This window comes from Acomys minous, assembly GCF_964271855.1.
Source record: "Acomys minous genome assembly, chromosome: 14".
NCBI classification, from domain to species: domain Eukaryota; kingdom Metazoa; phylum Chordata; class Mammalia; order Rodentia; family Muridae; genus Acomys; species Acomys minous.
This window is the reverse complement of record NC_140496.1, coordinates 46,384,499-46,403,272: the sequence shown is the minus strand read 5'-3', so window position 1 is coordinate 46,403,272 and position 18,774 is coordinate 46,384,499. Positions and strand designations below refer to the sequence as shown.

Genomic DNA, 18,774 nt, shown 5'->3' with positions numbered 1-18,774 from the left:
ACACACAACTAAACTTTTAACAATGGAATTTCATTCTCCAAAGGAAGCTGTGCCCTGCTCAGTAACAAACCACTTGTCCGCATTCCTAGACTAGGGTTTGAGTTTACTGGACACATCAACTCAGCGATTTCCGGAAGACAAAAGTTATGTCCAGTAGAAGCGGGAACACAGTTCACCATCAGTGAACAGTCTCAGAAGTTCACCAAGACTAAATCCAGGAGAAAGAAAAAACAAACAAGCAAACAGCAAAGCAGAGAAAGGACTAATTCATTTCCAATCCATTTTTAAACTACTGCTTGTAACCCATGTAAGGATTCTCAGTGTTGTAGGGTGTGTGCAGGACTCTACATGTTCTCACAGAAATAGTAACTTTGAATGCTTAAATTGAGCCATGAGCTGCAAATACAGGTATGTGTGTGTGTGGGGGGGGGGGGGGCGTTGGAGCAGTACCTGAGAAGTTTACATTTTGATTTATAGGAAACAGGCAGAAAAGAGAGACACTGGGCCTGGTGTGGGCTTTTGAAACCTCAGAGACACACTTCCTCCAACAAGGCCACACCTCCTAATCCTTCCCAGACAGCTCCACTCCCTAGTGACCCACGCATCAAACATAGAGACTTATGGGAGGGCACTCTGATACAAACCACCATGTTAGATAACCATTCCACCACTGAGCTCTGTCTTCAGTCTTTAGCCTTTAAAGTAATATAAAAACTTATATAGAACGCGAGACGTCACCCTAGGATATGTCTCTTCCTTGATCTGTATACCCTGTTGACTTGGCCAGTGGACCGTCCTGTAGGGACCCGATTATTACACTAGTGAGTGGAGAACAAGGCCAACTAGGGCGACCCTAAGAGAACAGGAAGGACCAGCCAGCTCAGTGTTTCTACAGCACCACAGATTCCAGTTACTCAAAATATTAATGTATTTGATCAGAATGGATTAGGGAAACAGAATCACGATCAGTCAATATAGCAGTGTACATATGCAAAGCGGTTAGTAGTTCTGAATAGATATGTAATTTTATGTATTTTTTTTTTTCATGAGACAAGGTTTCCATGCGAAGCCCCAGTTTTCCTGGCACTCACTCTGTAGACCAGGCTGTCCTTGAACTGACATATCCTCCTGCCTTTGCCTCCCAGGTGCTGAGATTAAAGGTATATGCTACCACCAGCCAGCATTTTCTGTAAAATATTTTTAAAAATTAAAAATAACTAAATACTAAATAAAAGGGGAAGGCAGACAACTTCCCATTAGTAGAGAATGAAAACAAGCTGAAAGCAAGCACTTGGGTTCAGTTTAAACAGTGTGGGTAAACTGGGAAGGGTGGTGCACACCTTTAATCCCAGCACTGGGAGGTAGAGGCAGGTGGATCTCTGTGAGTTCGAGGCCAACCTGGCCTATACAGCAAGTTCCAGACCAGCCAGAGCTATGTAGAAAGACCCTCTCTCAGAAAAACTATGACTTCAATGTACAATTTTCTTTTTCTTTCTTTAAAGTGTTTTTGAGACAGGATTTCTCTGTGTGGTAGAGCCCTGGCTGCCCTTGACTTGCCTTATAGACCAGGCTGGCTTTGACTCACAGAGATCCACCTGTCTCTGCCTCCCCAAGTGCTGGCATTAAAGGTGCCACCACTATGCCAGGCTTTTGTTGTTGTTGTTGTTTTGTTCGTTTGTTTTTAAGACAGTGTTTCTCTATATAGCCTGGACTGTCCTGGAACTCACTCTGTAGATCAGGCTTGTAGTAGTGGAAGTTTTGGTTTCTTTAAACAACAACAACAATAATAAAAACAAAAAACCCTCAGTAGTTCTGTAAACATGTTTTTGTTTAAATCCCAAGTGTGGGATATGGGGCTGCCTTAGTTTATCCACAGGTGTGAACTATACTTGCCTCAAGTGGGGCGTAGTCTTTGCCAGCTGAGAGTTTAATCCTGAGGACTCTGAGAGTGTATGAAGACCACATGCCCAGAGAGAGAAAAGAACACTTCAAGGAGACAGGGCTGCTGGTTCGTTTGCTGTTTGCTGGTTTGCTGGTTTGTTGGCTAGCTGGACTGCTGGATATCCTGAGATTGGAATTGCCCCAAAGAACTCAATGACCCTACCCAGCTGGAAGTAGCTAAAGAGAATTCCAGCCCTTCTACCCATTAACCTTCTTTTTCCCCTTCCTAGTGCTGGGGTTGAAAGGTATTAGGAAGGATAAGAGGTGGAGAAGAAATACAAGATGTAAATTAAATATAACAACAACAACAACAACAACAACAACAACAATAATAATAATAAAAAGGCATTCCACAGGCTGGCTTCAAGGCAGGATCCACCTGCCTCTGCCTCCAAAGTGCTGGCGTGTGCTATCACTGCCCAGCTCAATGTACAAATATAGTAATATTTCTATATCAAATTACTCCATGGTTGAATGGATGCTTTTACATGTAAATGCAGAGAATACAGATGAAGACGATTTTTGCAGCTTATTGCTGCTATGGGTTAAACTTCATTTCTGTCTGAATGTCAGGTTTTGAAAGGAGAACCATACTGTGACATTCAAACCTTTGTAAGATTTCACAGCTTTGCAAAGTAAAGGATAAAAGCAAGATAGACTCAAATATAAGAGAAAAACAACTCTCTTATTGTCACACATCCTTGACTAGACTTTGCAGCATAATTTTAGCTACCTCTAAAGATGCTTAGGGAAATTGTGGGGGATTCTTGTTTGTTTGTTTGTTTGTTTGGGTTTTTAAAAAAAAGATTTATTTATGTGTGCTTTTGTTTTGCTTACATGCATGTGTGTGTACTAGGTGTGGGCCTGAGGAGGTCAGAAGGCCTCAGATGCCCTGGAACTGGGGTTAGGGGGGTTGTGAGCCACCATGTGGGTGTCGGGGATCTCACCCCAGGGCCTCTGTAAGAACAAGTGCTCCTTACCCCTGAGCTGACTCTCCAGCCTCATGGTGTGTGTGTGTGTTTTCGAGACAGGGTTTCTCTGTGCAGCCTTGGCTGTCCTGGACTCACTCTGTAGACCAGGCTGGCCTCGAACTCACAGAGAACCGCCTGCCTCTGCCTTCTGAGTGCTGGGATTAAAGGCGTGCGCTACCACACCCAGCTTGTTGTTGTTACTGTTGTTTAAACAGCCTCGAGCTCCTCAGTCGCCTGCTTCCACTTCCTAGTGCTGATAAACTGCAAGACAAGTGCCACCATGTCTATACCAAAATAGGTGTTTTAACTTATATTTGCAAGTACATTTGTAGAAAAAGATTTCTTAATGGCACAAAACAACTAAGCTTGGAAATAAACTCATTCCTGAGGTTTTTTTCAACACTTTAAACACATACACATTCTCCAGAAATAATTTAGATAACACCATAGTTTAAAAAAAATGAAATTTCCTGGCTCTGTGTATTTGAGTAACATAAATATTTTAAAGAGGCTGGTGCTGGGAAAGGCTTGGAAGTCTGTTCTACAGGTAGCTGTCTCATAATTTAAATTATTAATACAACGTCTAATATCTTATCTTTCTAACAAACAGCCTTCCTAATACAATTCTTTTTGTTTTAGGGTTACAGATTGGACCCAGCTGGCTAAATTCATGGTCTGCCACTAAGCTGCATCCCCAGCCACCCCTCAATTCCTAAATAATTCAGCATTATGGTGATCCTAGAAATTAGACCACTGTAGATATACAAAAGCAGTATTTTCTAGAAAGGTATGGAGAAAGTATACAGAAATATCCATAACTGTTCTGAATTCTACTAACAGGAAGATTTAAACTATATTTATGTGTCTGGGTGTTTTGCCTGCATGTATGTCTGTGCACCATGTACAAGCAGGGCCTTCAGAGGTCAGAAGAGGTTGTTGGATGCCCCAGGACTGTGGGCTAAAAAGTAGGCACTGGGAGTCGAACCCCGATCTCCAGGAAAAATATCCAGCGCTTTTAACTGCTGAGCCATCTCTGCAGGCCCAGGAAAAGTGGTTTTGAGACAGGGTCTCCATGTAGTCCAGGCTGGCCCCGAATGTTTGATGGTCCTGCCTCCTCCACCTCTTGGGAGTGCTGAGACTGCATTTGTGTTCCTAATGCCGAGCTGCCCCATTTATGTGGAACTGGTGACTGACCCCAACGGTCTGCACATGCGTGTGAGGCAAACCGTCTACCAGGTCCCCCAGAGGCAGCTTCAAAGACAGCTTTTTACTTCTGGAGTAATCATATACCACGGTGTTTGAAATCCAAAACTACACCATCTTCCACACCACACCCTCTCCTCCTTTACTCCTGTGTTATGCAGTTTGAGGGTTTGGATGCATCTGAAAGATTTGGTAGTTTCGTTACAGAATGTGCAAAAATTCAAGGTCGTGCAGCCCTCTGGGCTACCAGTAATGTGTTTAATTATATTCAGATATTAGGGACTAGAACCACACGTGTGTTTCCTTTTTCTTGCATCACCATGCGTACCTGGTGCCAAAGGAAGTCAGAAGATGGGGGAGGGGGGTTAGGGGGGTGTTGGGTCCCCTAGAACTGGAGCTGTCGACGGCTGTGAACTCCATGTAGGCTCTGGTCCTCTGCAAGAGCATCAAGTGCTCTAACCACTGAGCCACCTCTCTAGCCCTCTGCCTGGCACGTTTCAAAGAGAATATATACTTAACAATATTTTTAAAACTTACTTTTTAAAATGTGCATGGGTGCTTTATCTGCATGTATGTCTGTGCACATGTATGCAGTGCCTGGAAGACAGAAGAGGGAGTCTGATTCCTTGGAATTAGAATTATGGATAGTTTTAGCTGTCATATAGCTGGTTGCTCAAACTGAGCCCCAGCCTTTTCTAAGAGCAGCTAGTGCTTTAAACCAGTGAGCCAGCTCCCCAGCCCCGGTATGAATTTTCTTGATACCTTATAAAAAGGAGAAGAAGAAGAAAGAAGAAGAAGGAGGAGGAGGAGAAGGAGGAGGAGGAGGAGGAAGAGGAGGAGGAGGAGGAGGAGGAGGAGGAGGAGGAGGAGAAGAAGAAGAAGAAGAAGAAGAAGAAGAAGAAGAAGAAGAAGAAGAGTAAAACAGTTCACACACCAAAGTCAAACAATCTTTTTTTTTTTTATTATTTAAAAATCCACCTCAAAATTCAGTTCTGGGTTTTAGTTTTTGTTTAAAAAGAAGCGAACATTTAAAAGCACCCAATGTTACTAGTCTACAATTTATCCAGGTATGAACACAGCTTGTGGACTGGAAAAACAAGCACAGTATACACAGATTAGGCACAGTACTGTGGCCGGCGGGCCGGGAACCAGGGCACAGAGTGTGTACTCAGCAACAGTTACGAGGTGTGGATGGAGGGAGACAAGCTGCTGTCTCAGAGACATCCTGTCCTCTGCGTCCTCTTCCCAAGCCATTAGTGAGTGTCAGGCCAATGCACAGAGATTGTACGTAACTCGGGTGAACAACGGCCAATGCCAGCTGCTTCCCAAGTTATGTGTCAAGGCCAAGGCGGACAAGTGTAACTGCAGTGACACTGACTCATGGTCTGAACATCCACACCAGACGGTGGCACATACAGGGGACAGACTCGCACTGCTGCCCCGGTGGACTCAGAGATCTGGCTGGGTGGTGTGTGAGACCATAGGGCTTTTTCACAGCAGAGCAAGGCTCCAACAGTTCGAGAATTGGGGCAGTAAATACAAATCACAGTACAAAAACCTTAATTTGTTTACTCATAAAAGCAATAGGTGCTACACACATGAATCACTTAAAATGACATTTCTTTCGTTTTGTTTTTGTTTTTTAAAAAATGCAGATATAAAACATTAATTGCATAGGGATTTAAATATAAGGCCAAGAAGAATATTAAGTAAAAAAAAAATCATAGAAAGGGCACTATGGTGTCAAAAGAGAGGATATCATTCCTAAGAGTCATAATCTTGAATTACTGTCTAATTAATTAAAAATCACAGTATATTGCTGTAACTGACAGTGAATGCCAACTGTTTCATTAATTCCAAACTAACATTAGGATTAACAAAAAACCTAACTGAAGTGCTTTGTCTAAACCCGATCAGTATATTAGCGTGTCAGCGGCCTGTACGTACCTGATTAGTCATATAATCTAACTTCTGCAAATAGCATTCTAATACATGTGAACAAGTGTTAGAAGTGGTTCACCCATTCATGCTGTGGGTGACTTGTGGGCTTTTAACAGTGTAACCAGAGTCAGTCTTTAAAGGTGCAAGATCCTACCCAGCAGAACCTTCACAAAAAGAACGCTAGACACTGTAATTAACAACAATAACAACAACAACAAAAACAACAAAGTTCTACTATTAAAACCTAAGCATACATAAGCCAGAGAACGAGACCTCAACAGCAGTATATACATTATGCCCCCTGGTCAGGGAAACCTCAAAGGACAAGTCCAACTATATCCTATGGCTTAAGCTAACGGTTACCACGTTTAGGGGAAAAGCGAATTTGTAAGCCTACTTCTCATTTTAATGGTGTTAGCCCTGTAGCTTTGCCGGAGTTTCTGGAACTGAACGGTAGCTCAGTTTACTTAGTTTGTCATACAGAGTAGTGTAGGAGAGGAGAAGAGCCCCCCGAAAGGAGCCCTGTTAAGGTGGATTGGGAAGACCCGAGCCAAGGTTTTAAATGAGAAAGTGCATCAGTACAGTAACACTACAGGTGTGCCAGCTAGGGACAGATGTTTCTCTGTGAACTAAAACACTATTTCCCCACGTTATTTACATGTTACAAATTCAACACCACACAGCACCATTCTTGATCTAGTTTGCTGGGACATGTCTGAGAGGTCCTTCTCTGCACGCCCGCCCGCCCGCTAGAGGCTGCGGTGGAGAGCCGTCTTCACGCGAGAGCCTATTTTCCCACTCAGCTCTCCTTGGTCGGCAGCGGCCAGAGTGTATCTTCACTTCACGCCCTTGGTGGGTGTTTCAGATTCTGTGGACTGCCTCCCGTCCGTCCAAGCTTCCCTGGTGCTCTTCAGGGCAAGAGTCTTCTGTTGGTCCACCACGACATAATCCACTCTCTCGTCAGCCATGCTGCTCCCTGAACCGCTGCTCTTTTGCTAAAAAAACAAAACAAAACACACACACACAAAGGAATTACCCCAAAAGTATTATTTGTGAGGGTGGTTCTGAGTACAACTCAAGATCTGGAATAGATACTAATTCTGGGTGTGGTGGTGCACATCTTTCATTCCTCCAGCACCTGGGAGAAGGTAAGGTAGGTGGATCACTATGTGAGTTCAAGGCCAGCCTGGTCTATAAAGAGAGTTCCACACCAGCCAGGTTTACATAATGAAACCCTGTCTCAAAAACAAACAAATGAACAAACAAAGATAGACTGATAGATATCAGCACTCCTAGAATCTCACACACACACACACACACACACACACACTGACATTATCTCAGTTTAATTCTGTTTGTCTCGTCCCTAACCTGACACTGATATCTCTTAATTTTAAAATAATATAGAACCATTCAAATTAATACTCTCATTACAGACGAGATTCATAGAAAACAGTGCGTAAATAGCACAACTTCCTCAAATAGAGAGGATTGAAAAGAAGTCTATGTCTACACACACTCTCATGAAAACTGCAAATTAAACAGATGGAAAGTCACCAGAAAACAGACGAGAGATGTACAAGAAGTGTCTTTGAGAGAATAAGAGAGTTGACAGTGGAAGAGGGTCCCTATGTGGTAAAGAGGCTTAGGCAAGCTGACCTCAGGAGCTTGGCTACCTCAGCAGCACAACAGCGTCCTTTGCAACATGGTTAACAGCCTCTCTTATTCTGTTGGAAGATGACGTCACGTCGACATGACTGCACTGAGCTTTTGTCTGGCACAGATAACGACATCGTATGTAAGAAAGCTCATTTTTTTTCAAACTTAAAAAAATTCAAATTTATTATACTGAAAATTATCTAATTATGTCATAGGGTGGTGGTGGTGGTGGTGGTTGGGTGGTGGTGGGTGGGTGTTGTTGTTGTTGTTGTTGGTGGTGGTGGCGGTGGTGTTGGTGCTGGTGGTGGTGGTGGTGGTGGTAGAAAGAACTGTGGCCTCAACAAAACCCATTTCCAAAACAGAGACTTCAGTTACACACACCCTGAAAGAATTCACTACCCATAGACCCTCATTACAGGGACTTCAAGACCTGAGCTATGGGAGGGGATGATAAATAAAGGAGCACCACACAGGAAACTGTAAGGAAAATATGGCTTAGCCCAGGTAGTAAGAAAGGGGGCTCGGTGACTAAGAGTGCATCTGCTCCTGCAGAAGACCTGAATTTGGTTCCCAGCACTCATGTCAGGTGGCTCTCAACCACCTGTCACTGCAGCTCCTGGGAGCTACTGCCCTCTTCTGGCCTCTGGGTGATCCTACACTTATGTGCACATACCCACATATAGGTTAACCTTTTTTTTTAAAATTATGATAAAACTGTATAATTGGTAGGTTTAACAGAAATTAAAATTTAAGACAAAATAGGACATGGCTTGAGCCATATTTTCCTTTTCTTTCTTTTTTACAGAGGGTCTCTTCTATGTAGCCCTGGCTATTCTAGAATTCACTATACAGACCACACTGGCCTCAAAGTCAGCGATCCGCCTGCCTCTGCCTCCCTGAGTGCTGGGATTACAGGCGTGTGCCACCATGCGCGGCTCACACTTTCCTCATTCGAAAGGGAGCAAAAGCCTTGACAAACGTTCGAATTTGTTAAGTAACCATTTCTACACCAAGCACAACGAGCAGAAGCTGTACACCTTCCACCCTTGTATAAAGGGACAACCGAACTCATCAGCCTTCGTAATTCTGTTGCTTGCGACTTGGGACGCAATAGTCCCTCGGCTGAAATAATCAGGGGGCCCCAACCTCCCCCAAAGAGGTGTGCCCGAGCTGTCTGCAGAGCAAGGGTCTCACTTACCTTCCGAGGGGGCGTAGACTTGCCGGAATCTAGGTCTAAGTCTAGGTATTCCACCTGCTTGTCTCTCTTGGGTCTGACCATAGGGCTACTCCCCCCGTCCAGGCCGTTGCTGCCAAAGAGACTCTGGAAACACAGAACAGCAAACAGTGGGCTGGCATTCAGGAGACACGCTTTCCCCTGCGTGGGCGGGGCTGGGTGTGTGTGTGTGTGTGTGTGTGTGTGTGTGTGTGTGTGCAGAAGTGGGGAGGGGGGAGAACTGTCTTGAACTCCTGGGCTCTGATGCTAAATTTAGTTAAACCAAGACTTGGCTTGAGGAGAGGCAGGCAGTTGATGGCAGCAGGAGGGCGGCGGTCGTATTTCTCAGGGGCGTAGCTGGCCGCTGGTAAGCATCAAATAAGTAACCCCTTACCACGCTCGCGTGGGCCACCCATCACAACCAGACACAGACTGTGGTGGTTTGAAGAAACCGGCTCCCATATGTCCACAGGGAGTGGCATTATTAGGAGGTGTGGCCTTGTTGGAGGAGGTGTGTCACTAGTGGTTGGGCCTGGTGCCTCCTACAGTCATTCCCTGCTGCCTGTCAGTTCTGAAGTAGAACTCTCAGCTCCTCCTCCAGCACCATGCCTTCCCACCCTGCTTTGACATTGGCATTAGACTTTGACAGCACTTCAAAAAGTATAATCGCTTTAAATACAGTCTCTGAGCCGGCCGTGGTGGCTCATGCCTTTAATCCCAGTACTTGGGAGGCAGAGGCAGGCGGAGCTCTGTGAGTTCGAGGCCAGCCTGGTCTACAAAGTTAGTCCAGGACAGCTAGGTCTACACAGAGAAAACCTGTCTCGAAAAACCAAAAAAAAAAAAAAAAAAAAAGTCTCTGATTTTTTTTTCCAGTATAGGAAGACAGGGGTGAGGCTAACTGTGCACAGACAGTAAGGACATTTAAGCTGAACTGGTTTCTGAGGGACAGGGAAGTGAGTTCGAGGACTACACTTACCGGATCTTCGCTGGACAGGTTTGGATTCATGGGGACATAGTTCTCCTCGCTGTCATGAGAGTCACTGCTCGATGTTGTACTGTGCACAGAGTCAGGCCGAGGGGACAGGGGGAACCTAGAGGAGCTGACGAAAGAAGGGACCATCGTGAGCCTCGTGGGACAGGTGTCCAATCACGCCCGTAACAAGAGACGTGACGACCGTATTCTTTCTGGAATAGTCATACAGTCGACCTGTTTCCCTGGAAGTAAGCAATCTTAGTTGTCTTGCTGTGCTGACTTTGTTTTCATGGGAGCACTTACTCGCGAGCGAAGCTCCTGGTGATGGGCGATCTGACCGGGGCCTGTAGCTCTTCCCATTCGGACAGAGGCTTGATTTCTAAGGGCGCTGGCTTGACTGCAAGGAAAGAGAGGAGAAGCCTTCAGTGAGTAGAGCCTCCCAAGACAAGATCCTCCCAGCTCACAATCTGTCTTACACAGAGGACAAGATCTCCAGTGACAGAGTCCAATGCCCAGCGACAAAAGCTAGAGCAACAATGCTTGTGTGACTATCACCTCAAGGGCCAAGAGCTACTACTACTATACGTTGCCTTTTTAATGTGGACATGCATCTTGTAGCTATAAATGAGAATGTAAAAGTGTGGGTCCCTTTAAGGTTACTGGGCACTATTCTCATTAATTCATTGCTTTATGAATTTCATCTTTGGGGGGGCATTAAATCATCTGTGTAAAACGTGTTTCCCGCTACTGAAGCCTACGTCAAGTTTTACACATGTAAAACGATGTATAGTGAGCACGGGAAACTATAGACTCTTTAAAAAATATTTCCCAGGTTTCCTTACTTTTGGTTCAAAGATATATAATCTTAACCGACTATCATGAGAGCACAAAGTGGTCGATTCAAAGCTACAGCCCACACAGGCTCACAGCTCAAGCACAATGAAGACATAGGCCCTGAGTGTTAGTTACATCTACATCCTTAAAATAGAGACAGAACAGCATCCTGGGATGGATGAAGGTGATTTTTCTCCATGTTCCTTTTTTCATTTCTTTTCTTTTTTTTTCCTTTTAACATTAAAAAGGTGAATAATAAGATTTAGCTGTCAATTTCTAAGCCATGCCATAGTAAAAAAAAAAAATCTTGACATGATTTTTTATTCTATTTCAGAACAGAAAACAAATACATATATAAAGACAGGAGACAATGGGGGTGGCTCACAGCAGCCTATAAGCAGAAGAGAAACAATGTGCTGCTGCCTAGGACGTTAAGGGATTAACTAATGTGGAGGGAGACCAGGCTGACTACAGCGGACACCAGTACTCCCCAGCCTGCAGTCCCTGTCAGGACACAGGCTCACTGTGCATTATGAGGTGTATTCTCTTTAGAAATATCACACCGGGAAGCAGTTTGCAAAATCAGTCCTGCTTAAGTTCTCCTTTTCCCTTTCTTTTTCTTTCTTTCTTTCCTTTCTTTCTCTCTTCCTTTCCTCTTTTGGAGAAAAAAAAAAGTATAAAAGTAAACAAAACCCCAGTGCCCCATACAGGTACATACCCTTTCTTCTTGTAGCAAAGTCACCTATGGTTTGTGAATCAGTTCGCTCTAAACCATGGGGTTTGGGTCTTAAAATTTTAGGACTCTGACCTAATTGGCAAAAAGAAGACTCTCTTATTACAATGTTATTTTTTAATCGGAAAAATGGATTCTGTTAAACAAACACACAAAAAGGCACAGAGCCACGTGCAGAAATGTGACATATTAAAAGCACAAACAAAAAGTTGTTAGTGAACAGCAGCGCTCCAGTCTGGCTAGTCACACTTCGTGCTGAGGACAAGGGAACGGAGAAAGCGGCATGCTGGGGGATACCAGGCACAGCGGAGTGAGAGCGGGTCGCTGAGGGGGGCACCCAGCTGCTTAGCTGCCTTCACTCGAGGAAAGGAAGGAAGAACACGTGCCATGTGTTTCTTCTAACAAGCCTCAGGAAGCCGGACAACAAAAGATGCTAACTGAACAGGACATGCGAGGCTTCCTTTGCCTTCCCACTGCTCAGGAATGCAGCCTTTGCTTGGATTCCTCTACAGAGAACCCAGTGGCTCATCCTTTGGAGTTCAGTTTTGAGTCCTCCACGTCAGTTTGGGCTCTTTACGGCATTCCGTATTTCATGGTTACACACTGAGCCAATCAACTCAAGTCAAGCAGAAAGGCATTTGTTACTGTTCTTAGATGTGGGACGGACACTGCTATGAGCACATGGATGGGGCTTCGATGTGGCTTATTTGAACAGCATAGACTATTAGCACATGGAAGCCTTGGACATGACCTATTTGAGCAGCACAGACCATTAGCACATGGGAGTCTAATATGTAACTAGCACACACTGTTCCTGAAGTTATCTTTGCTTTGTTGTTTAACCCACTGGCTGTCCTACATGATCTTTCAGAAGGGCCCACTACAGCTTTCCTTTCCTCCCTAGTGCTCTCCGAATCTTTGTTTGTTGAGACAGGGTCTCCCTACATAGCTATGGCTGCCCTGGCACTTGTTCTATAGACCAGGCTGGCCTCGAACTCACAGTGATCTATCTGTGCCTCTGCCTCCTCAGTGCTGGGATTACTTAAAGGCGTGCGCCACTGGGCCAGGCCATACTCTCCCAAATCTCCTCTGTGTCTGCACTTAAGTAACGGCTGCCGACTTGCTGTGGCTTCTCACATTTCTTTAGCTCCATACTTGAACTGCCTGCAATTGCTGTCCAGAGCTTAACGGGTCACACATTCAAAGCAGCAGCATTAGCAGGGGCCTTGGGCTCAATCCTCACGGCTGCATGGGAGGATTGAGCAGCTGCAGCTGGTCTACTAATGATCAAAACAAAACAAAACAAACCCTTTTAAATAAGAGGCATCAAAATAGAAGGAGCAGGTCACCCCGAGGCTGAGAGCCTGTGTGAGTACAGGCCTGGTGGCTTCTGCCCAGGATGATCTCACGTATGAAAACTAGCGAGGCAGCTTTCATTGGGCAGTGGTGGCATAAGGCCTTTAATTGCAGCACTGGAGAGGCAGAGGCCAGCCTGGTGGACAGAGTGAGTTCCAGGACAGCTGGGGAGACATGGGGAAAACCTGTCTTGAAAAACCAAAACCCAAGCCGGGTGAGGTGGCTCACGTCTTTAGTCCCAGCATTCGGGAGGCAGAGGTAGGTGGAGAGCTGTGAGTTTGAGGCCAGCCTGGTCTACAAAGTGAATCCAGCATAGTCAAGCCTACACAGAGAAACTCTGTCTCGAAAAACCAAAACCCAAACAGAGAAACCCTTTGAGTGTAAGTCCCTGGAATGAAGCATCCAGTATCTTCAGTGAATTATAGCAGATATGAGGTGATTTTTGTAGACAACAAGGAGTGAAGAGGTGACCCTGGTGTAAATGGCAGGGGTCATGCGAGTCATCAGGGGCCATGGGAGTCACCAGACGCTCTTCCCACCATATCCTTTTCATGAAGTGTGCTCTGCCCCAGCCAGGCTGCTCCCTGCTCTTTCTCCGCGCTATCTCACTGTCATCACCTGTCATTGCTTCATGAATCAACATCTGTCATCTCTCCACAAAGCTCACTAAATTACATTTTGTAAGACTTCCTTGAGAGGGGGCTGGAGACATGGCTTTAGCAGTTAAGAACACTGGCTGCTCTTCCAGAGGTCCTGAGTTCAATTCCCAGCAACCACATGGTGGCTCACAACCATCTGTAATGTGATCTGATGCTCTCTTCTGGTGTACATAAAGTAAACAAAGAAATCTTAAAAAAAAAAAAAAAAAAGACTGCCTTGATATACCCTGTGGCCCTTAACTGCCGACAGCAAACACTTGCTGAGGAGTTCGGAGAGCCAGGCACTGTCTGAATTCACCCAAACCTCTCCAAGCTTTCCAATGAAGGTTTGACTAGGACAGATGTTCAAGTTGTCACTGAGAAGTTAGGGGCTGCCAAGAGTCACAAGGAGCCAGGCGGTGGTGGCGCACGGCTTTAATCCCAGCACTCGGGAGGCAGAAGCAGGCTGATCACTATGAGTCTGAGGCCAGCCTGGTCTACAAAGTGAGTCCAGGACAGCCAAGGCTACACAGAGAAACTCTGTCTCGAAAAACCAAAACCAAAACCAAACCAAACCAACCAAACCAACAACAAAATAAAAGAGTCACAAGGATGGTGATGGTACTAACAGAATTAGAAGCTTTCAAGTCCAGGTCGAGGGTTTGCTTTTTTTATCTCCATGGACTTCTTCCTGCCTGGAATCCTTGCCATGGCAACTCTACGTTAGAATAACAGACACGGCTGAACAAAACACCACAGATGCTGCACCACTGGTGGCCCCAACATCTGGAGTGGCAGGAAAGTGAGTTTTCTCAGTTGCATTTAAAGTATTACGTAGATAGTGCCTTCATGATTAGGGCAACTCTTGTGTGTTTTTATTCCAATTCCTGTGTCCAGAAGAAAACCTGTCAACAATGAGCTCCAGGCAAAAAGAACTTCAGCGCAGCTCCCCTCCTGGTTTGGGAAACTGGGAGAAGGACGCACTAAGGAGGATGATAAACAGGTGTGACTTTTTTTTTTTTGGTATCATTTCATCTCAAAGTATAAGTACTTTATTTTCAATCAACTGATTATGTCTGCATAAAGTTCCTCTACAGAGGGCTCAGAATAAAGTGTAACCTCCCGAGCCTGGATCAGGGCCTCCTCTCAGGGTGCGGCATTCTGCCTTCTGTTCTTGTGTCTCCTACCGGGCTGTGCCCACCCACTATGACTCTCAACAGTCTCTCTGCAGGGAAAGATCTTCCTGCTGTTTACTGTAGTCAGCTCTAGCACCCCAGCCCTGGCCCCCTCTCCCTCCTCCCAGCCCTGTCCCCCTCTCCCTCCTCCCAGCCCTGGCCCCCTCTCCCTTGCCCCAGCCCTGTCCCCCTCTCCCTCACCCCTGCCCTGGCCCCCTCTCCCTCACCCCTGCCCTGGCCCCCTCTCCCTCACCCCTGCCCTGGCCCCCTCTCCCTCGCCCCAGCCCTGGCCCCCTCTCCCTCACCCCTGCCCTGGCCCCCTCTCCCTCACCCCTGCCCTGGCCCCCTCTCCCTCACCCCTGCCCTGGCCCCCTCTCCCTTGCCCCAGCCCTTCCTTCACTACTCCCTTCATCAGGCGTGGCTTAGGGGAGTTGCCCTGAGAGTGCCACAAGGCAACCTTAGCAGCCTTGCCCAGGCAGTCATGCTCCTGTTGGCCTTTCTACTTCCTCTGCCAAACCCGATGGTGAGGTTCTCAGGGAAGCGACTTTGTTCTTCCTTGGGGCTAGAGACTCCAGGCCCAGCATGGGGGATTTCCTGAGGGTATGCCCTTAGCTCTACGATAAGCGAACCTCAAAGCTTTTATACTGAAGCAATTTCAGAAGTTGTTCAACTCGAATACAGTCAAGGCCATTACACGAGGTTTATATTTCAAGTACACAGGTGCAATCCTTTCTGAAAAGTCCTCCATACTAATAGGTAATGCCCATATAAGCTCAACGCTACAGGAGGACTCTCTGAATTAGCTTATGGTAATGCAATGTACCCTTCTAAAGTTACACTATTATTTCCAACGGGCACCCCACAATCAAGGCTGAAGAAAAGTAACTCACAAGGCTGCTGCTACGTTGGATAATTTCAGCAGATGACTGAAGTGGTTAAGGTATTTTTGGTCCCTCAGTCATGTATTTATTACCTTATGAATATAGTTTTAAAGAAAGCATGCCGATTTTTAATCCTAGTCAAAAGCTGCTTCAAGGACTCACTTAAAAAAAAAGTTAGAACAATAACAAACAGGCACAGCTGGACAAAACAACACAGATGCTGCACCACTGGTGGCCCCAACATCTGGAATGGCAGGAAAGATGAAAGGAGCTGAGCGTAGGTGAGCCAGTGATTAAGCGAGGGCCTTTTGCGTCACAGTTTACTTGGTTTTGATTTTTTGAGACAGGGTTTCTCTGTTTAGCCCTGGCTGTCCTGGACTAACTTTGTAGACTAGACTGGCCTCAAACTCACAGCAATCGACCTGCCTCTTCTCTGCCTCCCAAGTGCTGGGAGTGCTTCACAGTTTTTACTTTGACTGACAGCCAAAAGATAGTTTATAAAAAATTTTTCCAACTTGATAAAATTCCTTTTCTATTAGAAACACAAAGGCTTTACAGCTGCTCCAACTGTTCTGCTCCTGGGGCTTGCAGTGGCTTCTCTGTGCTTTTGCTTTTGGGTTTTTTTGTTTTGTTTTGATTTCTTACAACACGTTTAAAGCTCTCTTCATTAAATGCATGCACAGTCTGGCTCAAAAACAAACACCACAGTGCTAGTATAGTGAGCGCCGAGCCACCGCTAAATGTGTGGCAGCAAACAGCCCGCGCCACACATCAGGTGGCTGGCACTCACAGCACCCCTGTACCTTCTGCAACCTCAATAAGTAGGAAGCATTTGACAAACTAGCCAGGACTACACACTGAGACAGCTGATGCTTGGAGCTGAGGCATCAACAAGACTAGACTGCCACTTGTAATGTCACTGACTGTTCCGAAGAAAGCAATTGAAAAATAAAAACAGAACAAAACAACAACAACAACAACAACAAAAACAGTTGGTTGAAAGCTCTGAGAGGACCCAAGTACACCCGACCGAATCAGATTTTCTTATGGATTAGTTAATAAGAGACACTGAAATAACAGGTCACATGATTTATCTGGTGCTACTGAATTTACAGCCAAGCCAGCACCTACCGGTTGCTCTGAACAGTGGGAACCCTCTCGCCGCCTAATGGGACACATGCTCCCAGTTCCCATACTCAAGAATAAACTTAGTTGCGAGACTGTAATTTTAGTTTTCATTTTGGCTTTTTAGTGTTTTTGAGACAGGGTCCCACTGTGTGGCCCTGGATGGCTTGGAACTCATAAATCTGCCTGCCTCTGTCCCTGGAGTGCTGGACCCATCCGACTGGAACCTGGGTTTTAAAGTGTGCTTTTTTTCTTAACAGACTTTCCCAGGGTGAGCTAACAAAGTATTCATCTTCCCATGTATACTACTGATTGAAATAAAAGACACAAAAGTACTAATGAAAAGTAAAAGCCCTTTTACTAATACTATGATTTCAATGGCCTCTTTAACAACTTGCTAAAACCATCCCTGGATGTCCTTCCCTGGGTCCCCTTTCTCAGCTATCATGTATCTAAGCAAATAGCCAAATAAACAGTCTCGCCAATGAAACAACAGTGTGGTGTAGGGGCTGGGGGCTCCGGGCCTGCACACACTAGCTATATACCTGGCTCCCTCCTTTTTCAAGTCTGGTTACTTTTTAGAAGAGTAACAGTCTCCAAAAGTGATCCAAAGCGACTTTACTACGGAAAACAAAGTGCTGGTTTAATCTTTCAAAAGGGACTTCCATACTCTGTGTCCACAAGGCGATTGTATTGATCTTTCAGTGACCTGTGTGTGGGCCAATTATGGATTGTTTCATGTTCACTTACACACACTTTGTGTCAAGAAGAAACCAACTAGTGAGATTTCTAACTGAGTTAGGGACAAAGAGAAAAGCCTGTGGCAGTCACACCCTTTCTAAGTCAACTGCAGATCACGGCCAGGAAGGATGGGTGGTTGGCTGGGAGGCTGTGGCTGCCACACAAGCGCACAGGTCTCACACGTGTGTGGGACCAATGATGGGCATTTCCCCAACAGCATCCAGGCTACCCAGGAAGGTGTGAAAAGCCAGCCTGGACCACTCAAATCCAGAGGAGGCATTAGACGCAGATGTTGACAGGCGAAGGACACAGAAAGGATCCGGACAAGATAACTGAGGCCACAGGGAGGTGTCACAGGCCAAAGGGTGCAGGAAGCCGAACCCAGGCAAGGTAAAGGACGCAGGGAGGAAAGGCGAAAAGAAAGGGAGAGAACGGAGCAGATGCAGGAAAGCCCCACAAGACATTACAGCAGAATAAACATCCTTTCTCATGTAGGAATAAAACCAGACCTTTTAGTTTGAAGTAGTCTTAGTCTCGGGGTCTGCTTCCCACTACTACAGCACAATTAGTGTTAATGATTTAAGCCCACATTAATAAAAAGTTTACATAAACATTACATGTCCTGAAAAAGCTATAGGTGGCCACAGTTCTCCTGTAAAAAGCCAGGAACCCATCCCTCTACCACCCAGACTCGAACTTGAGCTGGTTATCAAGACTAAGCCACACACACTAATGGTGTGCTGAGCACAGTGGGTTGCATTTACAAGATTTAAATCCAAGTTGGTTTCGTTTTTGAGACAGACTCTGAAGACACAGCTCTGGCTGACCTGGAACTACAGACCCAGGCTGGCTTCGAATCACAGAAATTCATCTGCCTCTACCTCCCATGCCTGGCTTGAACCGAAGTTTTTAAAACTTGAGGAGATGTTACCCAAAGTGGCTGAAAAGCTGATGAGGACCAGGTCTTACAAGCTCCCCTGCTTTGGGACTCAAGAAGCTGCCACTTAGACTGGAGCCAAGGCAGGATTCTGTTGTTACTTAAAGATACCATGTGATGAAACAGAGAGATTATATGGACAGCTTCACTACTCTCAAATATGCACATCAAGTGCATTATAATCCTGAATCTGATTTGATATTATACAAAATCGCAAGGGAGGTCATATCTAGTGTCAGGTTTGGTTAGCAAAACTTTGAAAAAGCAAAGAGCTGGCAGAAATCAACAACAACAACAAACAACAAACCCAATCAAGAGAACGAATGATACACACAAAACCCGAGACTTCAGTTTTCTCGACATGTGTGAGTCCCACATATCAGCACAGGGGGACAGTCAGGCAGGGGCCGGGAGAGCCACCTCCATCCTTTGGGAAGAACACTCTAGATTCTC

The 18,774-nt window shown here is 45.6% G+C and overlaps 1 protein-coding gene across 6 annotated transcripts in view; it reads right to left on the bottom strand.

The window, feature by feature from the left end:
• Nucleotides 1-5,054: 5,054 nt before the first annotated feature.
• The window catches only part of GAB1 (GRB2 associated binding protein 1), a 115,862-nt gene continuing 102,142 nt past the window's right edge, over nucleotides 5,055-18,774 (bottom strand). For 4 of the 6 annotated variants that reach the window (XM_084756784.1, XM_084756788.1, XM_084756783.1 and 1 more), the window contains exons 7-11: nucleotides 11,454-11,543; nucleotides 10,205-10,298; nucleotides 9,905-10,028; nucleotides 8,914-9,036; nucleotides 5,055-7,051 (exon numbers count right to left, since the gene is read on the bottom strand). In XM_084756784.1, coding sequence (XP_084612910.1) covers nucleotides 6,893-7,051; nucleotides 8,914-9,036; nucleotides 9,905-10,028; nucleotides 10,205-10,298; nucleotides 11,454-11,543 — 590 coding nt within the window. In that variant the 3' untranslated portion in view covers nucleotides 5,055-6,892. The remainder of the gene's footprint in view (nucleotides 7,052-8,913; nucleotides 9,037-9,904; nucleotides 10,029-10,204; nucleotides 10,299-11,453; nucleotides 11,544-18,774) is intronic. The other 2 variants (XM_084756787.1, XM_084756786.1) reach the window with 1 other exon arrangement.